At 36.9% G+C, this 13,712-nt stretch overlaps 1 protein-coding gene and 1 pseudogene across 1 annotated transcript; both read right to left on the bottom strand.

The window, feature by feature from the left end:
• Positions 1 to 6,823: 6,823 nt before the first annotated feature.
• On the bottom strand, positions 6,824 to 7,762 carry LOC140850128 (olfactory receptor 4C46-like). Its single transcript, XM_073239906.1, has one exon. It carries the CDS (start codon positions 7,760 to 7,762, stop codon positions 6,824 to 6,826), a length of 939 nt encoding a protein of 312 aa, XP_073096007.1.
• Positions 7,763 to 12,425: 4,663 nt separating this feature from the next.
• LOC108398425 (olfactory receptor 4C46-like) lies at positions 12,426 to 13,354 on the bottom strand (annotated as a pseudogene).
• Between the last annotated feature and the right edge of the window lie 358 nt (positions 13,355 to 13,712).

Below are 13,712 nucleotides of genomic sequence, written 5' to 3'. Positions count from 1 at the left end.
TAGTCTAACATCACAATTATTGAAACTGGAAAAAGAAGAACAAATGAGGCCTAAAGTCAGCAGAAGGAGGGACATAATAAAGATCAGAGAAGAAAGAAAAAAATTGAGAAGAATAAAACAATAGCAAAAATCAATGAAACCAAGAGCTGTTCTTTGAGAAAATAAAAAAAAATAGATAAGCCTCCGGCCAAACTTATTAAGAGAAAAAGAGAATCAACACAAATCAACAGCATCAGAAATGAGAACTGAATAATCACGACAGACCCCACAGAAATACAAAGAATGATTAAAGACTACTATGAAAACCTATATGCCGACAAGCTGGAAAGCCTAGAAGAAATGGACAATTCCTAGAAAAATACAACCTCCCAAGACTGACCAAGGAAGAAACACAAAAGTTAAACAAACCAATTATGAGCAAAAAAATTGAAACGGTAATCAAAAAGCTACCCAAGAACAAAACACTGGGGCTGGATGGATTTACCTCAGAATTTCATCAGACACACAGAGAAGACATAATACCCATTCTCCTTAAAGTGTTCCAAAAAATAGAAGAGGAGGGAACACTCCCAAACTCATTCTATGAAGCCAACATCACTCTAATACCAAAAACAGGCAGAGTCCCCACCAAAAAAGAAAATTACAGACCAATATCCCTGATGAATGTAGATGCAAAAATACTGAATAAAATATTAGCAAACCGAATTCAAAAATACAGCAAAAGGATCGTACACCATGATTGAGTGGGATTCATCCCAGGGATGCAAGGATGGTACAAAATTCGAAAATCCATCAACATCATCCACCACATCAACAAAAAGAAAGACAAAAGCCACATGATCATCTCCATAGATGCGGAAAAACATTCTACAAAATTCAACATCCATTCATAATAAAAACTTTCCACAAAATGGGAATAGAGGGCAAATACCTCAACATAAATAAGGCCATATATGATAAACCCACAGCCAACATTATACTGAACAGCGAGAAGCTGAAAGCATTTCCTCTGAGATCGGGAACCCGACAGGGATGCCCACTCTCCCCACTGTTATTTAATATAGTACTGGAGGTCGTAGCCACAGCAATCAGACAAAACAAAGAAATACAAGGAATCCAGATTGGTAAAGAAGAAGTTAAACTGTCACTTTTTGTAGATTCTATGATATTGTACATAAAAACCCCTAAAGACTCCATTCCAAAACTACTAGAACTGATATCAGAATACAGCAAAGTTGCAGGATACAAAATTAACACACAGAAATCTGTAGCTTTCCTATACACTAACAATGAATCAATAGAAAGAGAAATCAGGAAAACAATTCCATTCACCATTGCATCAAAAAGAATAAAATACCTAGGAATAAACCTAACCAAAGAAGTGAAAGACCTATACCCTGAAAACTACGGGTCACTCTTAAGAGAAATTAAAGGGGACACCAACAAATGGAAACTCATCCCATGCTCATGGCTAGGAAGAATTAATATCGTCAAAATGGCCATCCTGCCCAAAGCAATATACAGATTTGATGCAATCCCTATCAAATTACCAGCAACATTCTTCAATGAATTGGAACAAATAATTCAAAAATTCATATGGAAACACGAAAGACCCTGAATAGACAAAGCAATCCTGAAAAAGAAGAATAAAGTAAGGGGGATCTCACTCCCAAAGTTCAGACTCTACTACAAAGCCATAGTAATCAAGACAATTTGGTACTGGCAAAGAACAGAGCCACAGACCAGTGGAACAGATTAGAGACTCCAGAAATTAACCCAAACATATATGGTCAATAAATATTTGATAAAGGAGTGATGGACATACAATGGGGAAATGACAGTCTCTTCAACAGATGGTGCTGGCAAAACTGGACAGCTACATGTAGGAGAATGAAACTGGATCATTGTCTAACCCCATATACAAAAGTAAACTCAAAATGGATCAAAGACCTGAATGCAAGTCATGAAACTCTTGGAAAAAAACCATAGGCAAAAACCTCTTAGACATAAATATGAGTGACCTCTTCTTGAACATATCTCCCCGGGCAAGGAAAACAACAGCTAAAATGAGCAAGTGGGACTACATTAAGCTGAAAAGCTTCTGTACAGTGAAAGACACCATCAATAGAACAAAAAGGAACCCTACAGTATGGGAGAATATATTTGAAAATCACAGATCCGATAAAGGCTTGATGTCCAGAATATATAAAGAGCTCACATGCCTCAACAAACAAAATACAAATAACCCAATTGAAAAATGGGCAGAGGAACTGAACAGACAGTTCTCTAAAAAAGAAATACAGATGGCCAACAGACACATGAAAAGATGCTCCACATCACTAATTATCAGAGAAATGCAAATTAAAACTACAATGAGGTATCACCTCACACCAGTAAGGATAGCTGCCATCCAAAAGACAAACAGCAAATGTTGGCGAGGCTGTGGAGAAAGGGAACCCTCCTACACTGCTGGTAGGAATGTAAATTAGTCCAACCATTGTGGAAAGCAATATGGAGGTTCATCAAAATGTTCAAAACACACCTACCATTTGACCCAGGAATTCCACTCCTAGGAATTTACCCTAAGAACACAGCAATCAAGTTTGAGAAAGACAGATGCACCCCTATGTTTATCACAGCAGTATTTACAATAGCCAAAAATTGGAAGCAACCTAAATGTCCATCAGTAGATGAATGGATAAAGAAGATGTGGTACATATACACAATGGAATACTACACAGCCATAAGAAGAGGGAAAATCCTACCATTTGCAGCAACATGGATGGAGCTGGAGAGTATTATGCTCAGTGAAATAAGCCAAGTGGAGAAAGAGAAATACCAAATGATTTCACTCATCTGAGGAGTATAAGAACAAAGGAAAAACTGAAGGAACAAAACAGCAGCGGAATTACAGAATCCAAAAATGGACTAACAGTTACCAAAGGGAAAGGAACTGGGGAGGATGGGTGGGCAGGGAGGGATAAGGGGGGGGAAGAAGAAAGGGGGTATTAAGATTAGCATGCATGGGGGGAGGGAAAAAGGGGAGGGAGGGCTGTAAACACAGAGAGAACAAGTAGTGATTCTACAACATTTTGCAATGCTGATGGACAGTGACTGTAATGTGGTTTTTAGGGGGGACTTGGTATAGGGGAGAGCATAGGAAACATAGTATTCTTCATGTAAGTGTAGATTAAAGATAAAAAAAAAGAAAGAAAGAAAAGGGGGATTCTTCCTTGATAGGATAAAACTATTAGAAAATCAAAGATTAACGCATGCTTTAAATATCCTTAATTTTGATCACTTAAAGGGTGTCAGATGAACGGTTATGGAGGTAGTCTTTTCTGATAATATTCCTTTCTCTTAATAAAAAAAAAAAAGCAGTTCCTGTGTGCTGACCTTCAATGAGTTCTACACAGTGGTATAGAGGGCATGTCAAAGTGTGGGCAAAGGGTCTGTTTGTTTTTATGCAGAAATCAAGGCCTAGCTTGGCTACCCAGAAAATGAATTGAGATACGATATGAGGAGGAGCTTCCGGCATCAGCACTCTCTGGAGGACTTGTGCCAGGCGATGATCATCAAAAAGCCTCCACAGTGATCCGAACGATGCTGCGGTTGTGGCTGCACCCACCCCTCCGTTTCCAATGGACTTGCCATTGGAATGAGGAGGGAGATGTCTAGGCTGGCATGTGTAGATAGTGAGACAACGAATTTGACTGGATCTGTACTGTTGGAACTCAAGCAGGAGTTGGGAGGGGTGCAAGTTGTAGCACTCCAAAATCTTATGACTATAGACTATCTACGGTTAAAAGAACATATGGGATGTGAACAGATCCCAGAAATGGGTTGCTTTAATTTGTCTGATTTCTCTCAGACTGTTCAAGTACAGTTGGACAATATTCATCATATCATAGACAAATTCTCACAAATCCCTAGGGTGCCTAACTGGTTTTCTTGGCTTCACTGGAGATGGCTGGTAATTATGGATTTGCTTAGTTTATGTCACCGTATTCCTATTATGTTAATATGTGTGCGCAAGGTAGTTAGTAGTTTAAAACCTATACATGCTTAAGGTACTCTACAAGAAGATATGGCAAAGAAATAATCAATCCTCCCATGTTTTCTTCCATATGCTACCTCTATACCTTTTCTTCTTCCTTCCTAATTACAACCCTTAATTAGAAGTCGTGCCTCATATTGAATTTACTGAGGATCATAATTCCTCCAGGCGGTAAAGATACCTCGAGACAAGTGCTGGGTATAGAAGCCACGGGGCATAAATCTGCAAAGAAGTAAAAAGCTAACCTTCTCAAACAATATGGCTTCTCTCTCACTTACCAACTTTACATTTCCCTGTATGGCCCCGGAAGATGACTGGTTAGCCAGAGATGGGTAAGATTCCTCAAGGGAGGAACAACCTAAGACAGGCACAGTCGCAGGGGGGCCATCAGGTGAGAAATTTGGGATCAACAAGGGTGAGGCTTAGAACCTCACTCCCCCTGTTTTGAGAGAAATCTGCATCCGTGGATGTTTTAAGGCCCTTGTCTAGCTTGGATTAACACATAGTCAACAGCACACACCTGATCATCTACAATTGCTCTCTTACAACACTAAACTATATTTTCTACCTTTATCTTGCATCTACCTACCACTTCAGCAGTTTATTAAAAATAAAAATAATAATAATAAAGGGAGAAATGTGGGATCCACACATATATCAAGTATAAAAATCAAACGAATATTCATATCTGACCTGATTGTTTATAATTCATAATGCGTGATCAAAACTGAAAGTTTCTGTGATGACTGCCCTTGTACTGTTCACCACGTAAGAACTTATTCACTATGTAAGAATTTGTTCACCATGTAAGAACTTGTTTGTTATGCTTCAGAAGATTGGAGACTGACGACAATTAGGCTTGAGATGGATTAATGATTGTGCATTGAGCATTGACCCCCCTATACAGAATTTTATTGTTGTTAACAACCATTTGATCAATAAATATGAGAGATGTCCTCTCAAAAAAAAAAAAAAAACCTTGCAATGTTTTCCCCAGGGTGCTTAGCATTGGCCTTAACACAACTATGAGACCTTTCTTGATGTTCCTGTCCCTATCTCTCCAGCTTCATGTCTTGCTATTTGCCCTTTATAAGCTTAGTGTGCAGAATGGTGCCCAGCACACAGTAAGTGTTCAACCAATAATTGTTGAATGAACAGATGAATAGCAACCACAGTTATGCTGAATTGATTTCATTTCTTGCATAGCTACTTTCTTCTTCTGGACTTTGTTATGCGTTCTTTCTCCCAGGAATCTTCTCACTCCAACTGATGCCTATTGCTCTGCCGACTCTTTTTCACAGTTTGGATCCCATCATTATGTCCTTTAGCCTGGGACACCTACTGGTCCCCTATGTCTTTGTTGTGCGTCCCCCAATCATGCCTTCATACTACCTGAGCTTTCACTGTCTTACCATTCATAACATACTATTGGAATTTCAAGATCCCTTTGGGATGCCTCTCAATGAATTGTAAGCTGTGTGATGGTGACACCTGCATTTTTCTTTTTTACCACTGAAGCATCAGGAACTATTAAGGTGCCTGATACTTTCTTTAAGCTCAAGTATATTTGTTGGCTAATAAATAAAGGATGGAAAGAATGAATGGGACATTTTTAACCTGGAATTGCTTTGTTTATAGATGAAGCTACATATTTTTAAAAGCAGCTTTTCATAATGAAATGTTCCCCCAAAGAAAACTGAAGTAGCAGAGAAAAATAACAAACAGCCTACATTCAAGAGACAATGAAAAAAAGCTGAGAGCAGGGAGAATATCTAGACATACTATGTGCTCATTTACTGAGAAGCTCAGTTTCAATATCTTTCTCATTTTTTCAAAGTTGAAAAAGTTTGATTCCCATTAGAAAGCTAGTTAGAATCCTCCTTAGAATCTACATTAAAGTAGGAAAAAAAATCCCTGTACTCTAGTATCACTTTTGTGCTATATTTTATTGAAATTATTCATCTTACTTTATACTTCCATTTATTAATTCACTATTTGTCATGCACCAGACATTGTTTTACTTACAAATACAACCGTAAGGTACCAGGCAAGTACTTTTATAGAGTATGAATGTATATTTAATAAATAGAAATTTCTTTTGACATTAAAATATTCCTTTAATTTAAAATATAAAAATCAATTCATCACACTATGCGAAGGGTCATTAGCATAAGATGATGAAATTAGCAAAACAATGTGATTCTGAAGCCTACAAGGAAATTTGAAAATATGGTGCAATATTCACTTATCCCTTAGATGTCAAATGACCCATTGCTTTTATATTCTTGAAATAGTTACATATCACAGTGTTAAAGATTATAACCAACATATTATCATCACCTGTGGTACTATATAAGAATGAGCAGAGCTTTTAATGAAAAATTAAAATTTAGTTATAGGTAATGAGCTAAGATACAGATAATATATATATTATATTTTTATACTTTCCCCATTTACTGAGGGAAAATGTATGAATACCAATACATTTTTTTTATTTATTTTTGTTTTAGAATGAAATCTTTCAAATCCATACACATGGATGAAGTCATAAAACTAATTTGGTAGAATGTTCTGAATATGTACAGATTTGTCTTATGTTAGGTTTTTATTCCATTGCTTGCATTCATTTCTGTTCCTTTCAATAGAAAATCTATGATTCATAGCAGTTCCTATTTTCTTTATCCTATAGGTATTTCTTGCTGAGATCTTCCAAAATGTTCTTCTGTCCTTTGCCTCAATTGAATCAATATGGGGCTTGAGAAACATTTATTTGTCAGCTGAAATAGATTTCCCACTACATAATTTTTTAATGGCGACTTTCATCTGGATATTTCTCAAGGTATAGATTAATGGGTTTAACATAGGGGTTATCATAGTGTAGAAAACAGAAACTGCTTTATCAACTGATAAAGTAGCTGTAGGTCTCAGGTACACAAATATGCAGGGAATAAAGAATAAGACCACAGCTGTGATGTGGGAGACACAGGTGGAGAGGGCTTTACGTCTAGCATCCAAGCTATGATTCTGTAGAGAGCGCAGTATGACTACATAAGAGCCCATCAAGAGGAGGAAGTTTAACAGACAGATGAAGCCACTGTTGGCAGCAATGAAGAGCCCCAGAGTGTGGGTATCAGTGCAGGCAAGATTGAGCAAAGGAATCAGGTCACACATGAAGTGATCTATGATGTTAGGGCCACAGAAGGGTAATCGGAAGATGAACAGGATCTGTATGGTGGCATGAAGAAAGCCTCCCGCCCACACCACTCCCACTAGCAGGCCACACACCCGCCGATTCATGATGGTTGTATAGTGCAAGGGCTTGCAGATGGCCACATAGCGGTCATAGGCCATCACAGTCAGCAGGATGACATCGGCACCTCCAAAGAAATGTTCCCCAAAGATCTGGGTCATGCATCCATTGAATAAGATGGTTTTCTTCTCATGGAGTGAATCCACAATCAGTTTAGGGGCACTTACAGAGGAGTAGCAGGCATCAATAAAGGAGAGATAGGCCAGGAAGAAGTACATGGGGGTTTCCAGTAATGGGCTGGCGGTGATGGTGACCAAGATGAGCATATTTCCTACCACAGAAATGATGTAGATGAGAAAAAACACAACAAAAATGATTCTCTGCATCTTTGGATTCTCTGTGAGCCCCAGTAGAACAAATTCTGTCACATTATTCTTATTCACCATGTATTTCATATTTGTTAATTATGTTACCTGAAAAAAAAAAATCACTGCTTTTTAACACAACCTTGAGTTTATTAAGCTTCTCCATCTAACATATAATAACTACCTAGATTCTATAGAAAAGTGAAATTGTATGAGATTTTTTGAGACTATAAGTAGGTTCTGAGTTCCTGAATACTACTAAAATTATCTCATCAATAAAGGTTCTGTTAAGAGTATGGACATGAGGATCTTTTGCAAACACAGAAGCAGTGGATCATTTGTGAACGCTTACTCATCAGAGACGCCTAAGAGCCTAACTTGAAGTAGTAGGTTGTAAGTAACCTGGCTGCTAAGTAAGGAAAGGGAGGTAGAATATGGATCTATAGGCTCTGAATGTAAAGCTAAGTATTTTTCCATGTGTTTCTTGGAAATGGGGAACCATGGAAGGGAATTAAAAGTATGAGTGGAAAGATGAAGAGGAATGAGAGGAAGGGAGAATCTTGGATATAACTCTCCTAAAGATCTTTGTATGTCTTGGATGAACTGGGCTGAGGTTCAGTAAAAGGGTGGAAATCAGGGACAGAAAACCTATTATCAGTTAGACTATAATCCACATGAAGTCTAACAATGTATTGTTAATAAGGATTAAATGGAAAGATACAGGAGCTACTGTGAATAATTTATAATGCATGCAGTCTAAACCTGATGGAAAATCTAATTAATATACTGTTATTAATAGATTGTGATGTACATAGCATGATAGCCATGTAAATTGGTATTATTTCATCCATGGCAAATGTGAAAACAATCTCAGAGACTATGCTAATAATAATAATGACAACATTAACTAAATGGTACTGAACAATCACAGAGCTTTAATTAGTTTTGCAGACATTTGGTTATGGAATTATCACTACAAACCTGAGAAATGATTACTGCTATCATTTTTATTCTTACTTTAAAGAGTAGGAAATAAAGGCATAGAACAGTTAAGTGTTCTTCTCAAGATCAAGCAGCTAATGAAAAGCAGAGCCAAGATTAGATCAGATTATACTTGATAACATATTTTTCCTCCAAATTCTTAATCTATGCTCTCCACTGTTATGTTATAATGAACAATGTTGAACTAGTAATCTCCTTTTGATATGACCATAATAATTATTATTACCTTACTATCATTTCAGAGGCAAGTGTGCATGAAGCAATTTCTTCAAGGTGCACAGACACACACACACACACACACACACACACACACACACACACACACACACATTAGAATCCCCAAACATTAATAAACATGTGCTGCTGCTTTCATTGAAGGTCACTTTTATCTGGGCCTCTCCCTCAGCCCCAATTCCCTCTTTCCCAGTTGTCCTCCATGGCCTGGACCCCAGACACCTCTGCAAGATGTTGAAAATGACAACCGTAGTGGTTGTGTAGTAGTTTACTGGAAACTGCATTTTCCATTTGTAGCTTGTTTTTCTGGGTGTGCATTTCATGGCACCCTTAAAACTTCTTTCCTCACTATAAAATGAGAATAAAATATCTACCTGAGAGGTTGTATGATAATTAATAAAAGAAAGATACATGTGAACATATTCTCCACACTGCTGTGGACACTAAAGACTTTCATCTATTATTATGATTGTGTATGCACCTAGCAGATGGGAAGAATTGACATTTCGAGTGATGATACAGAGATACATTTAACCATGTCATAAGTTCAGGAAGATTCATCTCCAATTTTACTTTTAAAGAAGCCACAGAGATGCATATTTTCAAAGCACTTGATCCTAGAAAGGGTGCTCTATGTTCATGCTTAGACTAAACAATTGATTATTTGTGTCATTTGATATTCATATGTATGTCTTTTGTGTGTGTGTATTTCTATTTTGATCTCAGTCTCACTACTACTCTTGAATGTTTTAAAGCGGATGCCTCATTTGGGCAAAAGAATGGTGTCTAGTATCACCAAGTCCTCCAAGTTACTTAATTTATGTGAGTCTCAAATTATTTATCTCTGAAATTAGGTTAATCATATTTCCAATCTATCTCTTGAAAAATTAAGGTGAGGATGAAATGTGCTATTACTATGATTTAAAAGTGTTAAAACACAAATACTATGTCTATCTAGAAATATATATATATTCATGTATATATATATATATATATAAAGTAAAAATCTTTGAGATTCATCTGCCCCATTAAAAACTTACCTTATAGACTTAGATGAATTTAATGAATTTCAGCATTGTTCACAAACATCTTCAGACTAACTTCTTCTTAAAATAAGTCATTTTCAATATGAAAGATATGACATACTCAGAAATAAACTGCTCAAATCATTCAATATCAACAGTTGTTAGGCATATGTTCCATCTAGCCTACAGCCTCAGAATATTTTCACAGAAAACCTGGCATTGAATTTAGAATGGATGTACTTGAAACACTATGGATACGCGATCTCCTGTGGATGGCTGTTTTCCCACAGGCAAGAGGAAGAAAGTGCGGAGGAGACACAGTCAGGCGGGGCATTTCACCCGTGATGAATCTTGCTCTGCAGATGTGGTCAACAAAAATCATTTCACCTTGCACTTAATGGGTATTTAAGGAGACTTTCATTAAGGACCTTGCTTGAAGCTGTTACTTTCCCTCCCAGGAATTAATTATGTCCTCTGATGGAAAGACTGTCTTAGAAACGGGTATTCTGGAGACACATGTTTGATAAACTCCCATTTTTTGAATTTGAATGGGGAATTGTGTTCCTGCACTTGGAACCTAAACTTCTGTAAGTCCCCTTACTCTGTCTAAACCTGAGCTTCTAAGAAAGCTGAAACTCATGTGAATAGCAGGTGGCTCAATTCCAGTGAGGGGTCCTGTGATGGTTGCAGCTGAAATTTTGAAGATCTTGATGCCCAAAGCTGTTTTGCACATTCATCACAGGGTTATGAAAGAAAACAGAAACTAAGTTATCTTTGGGACCCATGCTATGGTCAGTATGGAAAAGCAGACAATATTAAAAATGGGGAAAGATATCATAACACAAGAGTTCTAACTTCAAACAAGAGAATTGTTCTACATTCTTGTTCCTTGGTACTGTTAGTTATTTCCCTTTTAGTATTTCTACTAGGTATCTGTCAGAAATTACTGTGGTTTTAGTTTGCTTTCCCTGATGACTAAAGATGTTGAGCACTTTTTCATGTTATTATTGCCCAGTTGTGTATCTTTTTACAGATAAGTTTCAGAAGTTTCTCTTAGTGTCCTTTCTCCACAATTTAAAAATAGCAGTTCTGGGTTTCCTTTTACTAAGTTGCAAGCATTCATTAAATACTCTAGATACATGTCTTCCATTACATATATGCATTTTATAAGCTTAGTGTGCAGGATGGTGCCCAGCACACAGCAGATGTTCAACCAATAATTGTTGAATGAATAGATGAGTAACAACCACACTTATACTGAACTGATTTGTTTTCTTGCATAGCTGCTTTCTTCTTCTGGACTTCATTATAGATTTAACCTGGAATTTCTTTGATTATAGATGAAGCTACATATTTTTAAAAGCAGCTTATCATAATGAAATGTTCCCCCAAGGAAAACTAAGTAGCAGAGACAAATAACAAACAGCCACCATTCAAGAGACAAGGAAAAGAAAGCTGAGAGCAGGGAGAATATCTATACATCTATTTGCTCGTTTACTGAGAAGCTCAGATTTAATATCTTTCTAATTTTTCTGAAGTTGAAAAAGTTTGGTTCCCATAAGAAAGCTAGTTAGAATCCTCCTTAGAGTCTACATCAAATTAAGGGGAAAAAATCCCTATACTCTACTATCACTTTTTGTGCTATATTTTACTGAACTTATTCATTTCCTTTTACCCTTACATTTATTCATTCACTATTTATCATGCACTAGACATTGTTCTACTTGCAGACACAATCATTAGGTACCAGGCCAGTACTTTTGTAGAGTGTGAATGTATATTTAATAAATAGAAATTCCTTCTGACATTAAAATATTCTTTTAATTTAAAACATAAAAACCAATTCATCACACTATGTAAAGGGTCTTTAGTATAAGATGATGATATTAGCAAAGCAATGTGATTCTGAAGCCTACAAGGAAATTTGAAAGTATGGTGCAATATTCATCACTTACCCCTTAGATGCCAAATGACCTGTTGCTTTTATATTCTTGAAAGTTACATATCACAGTGTTCAAGATTATAACCAACATATTATCATCACCCGTGGTACTATATAAGAATGAGCAGAGCTATTAATGAAAAATTAAAATTTAGTTATAGGTAATGAGCTAATATACAAATAATATATATATTATATTTTGATAATTTCCTCAGTAAATGGGGATCACAGAAGTGCTTCTCACTGTGTTTTTATTGTATGAATACCAATACATTTTTTTTTATTTATTTTTATATTAGAATGAAATCTTTCAAATCAATACACATGGATTAAGTAATAAAACTAATTTGGTAGAATGTTCCAAATATGTACAGATTTCTCTTATGTTAGGATTTTATTCCATTGCTTGCATTCATTTCTGTTCCTTTCAATAGAAAATCTATGATTCATAGCAGTTCCTATTTATCCTATAGGTATTTCTTGCTGAGATCTTCCAAAATGTTCTTCTGTCCTTTGCTTCAATTGAATCGATATGGGGCTTGAGAAACATTTATTTGTCAGCTGAAATAGATTTCCCATTACATAATTTTTTAATGGAGACTTTCATCTGGATATTTCTCAAGGCATAGATTAATGGGTTTAACATAGGGGTTATCATAGTGTAGAATACAGTAACAGCTTTATCAATTGATAAAGTAGCTGTAGGTCTCAGGTACACAGATATGGAGGGAACAAAGAATAAGACCACAGCTGTGACGTGGGAGACACAGGTGAAGAGGGCTTTTCTCCTCGCATCGAAGCTATGATTCTGTAGAGAGCGCAGTATGACCACATAAGAGCCCATCAAGAGGAGGAAGTTTAACAGACAGACGAAGCCACTGTTGGCAGCAACGAAGAGCCCTAGAGTGTGGGTATCAGTGCAGGCAAGACTGAGCAAAGGAATCAGGTCACACATGAAGTGATCTATGATGTTTGGGCCACAGAAGGGTAATCGAAATATGAACAGGATCTGTATGGCTGCATGAAGAAGGGCTCCCACCCACACCACTCCCACTAGCAGGCCACACACCCACCGATTCATGATGGTTGTATAGTGCAAGGGCTTGCAGATGGCCACATAGCGGTCATAGGCCATCACAGTCAGCAGGATGACATCGGCACCTCCAAAGAAATGTTCCCCAAAGATCTGGGTCATGCATCCATTGAATAAGATGGTTTTCTTCTCATGGAGTAAATCCACAATCAGTTTAGGGGCACTTGCAGAGGAATAGCAGGCATCAATAAAGGAGAGATAGGCCAGGAAGAAGTACATCGGGGTTTCCAGTAATGGGCTGGTGGTGATTTTGACCAAGATGAGCACATTTCTTAGATAGAAATGATGTAGATGAGAAAAAACACAACAAATATAATTCTCTGCATCTTTGGATTCTCTGTGAGCCCCAGTAGAACAAACTCTGTCACATTGTTCTTATTCTCCATGTATTTCATATTTGTTAATTACGTTACCTGAAAAAAATCACTGCTTATCAACACAACCTTGAGTTTATTAAGCTTCTCCATCTAACATATAATAACTACCTAGATTCTATTGAAAAGTGAATTTGCATGAGGTTTTTTGAGATCATAAGTAGGTTCCAGGTTCCTGAATACTACTTAAATTATCTCCTCAGTGAAGGTTCTGTTAAGAGTATGGACATGAGGATCTTTTATGAACACAGTAGCAGTGGATCAGATGTCTAAGAACCTAACTTGAAGTAGGAGGCTGCACATATCCTGGCTGCTAAATAAGAAAAGGGAGGTAGAATACGGATCTATAGGCTCTGAATGCAAAGCTAAG

This window comes from Manis javanica, chromosome 6 (assembly GCF_040802235.1).
Source record: "Manis javanica isolate MJ-LG chromosome 6, MJ_LKY, whole genome shotgun sequence".
Taxonomy (NCBI): domain Eukaryota; kingdom Metazoa; phylum Chordata; class Mammalia; order Pholidota; family Manidae; genus Manis; species Manis javanica.
Note: the sequence above shows the minus strand (reverse complement) of the source record. Positions and strands in the feature narration are given on the sequence as shown.

Coding starts and splice junctions, on each gene's coding strand:
- LOC140850128 (XM_073239906.1), bottom strand. CDS start 7,762: ATGAAATACATGGTGAATAAGAATAATGTGACAGAATTTGTTCTACTG.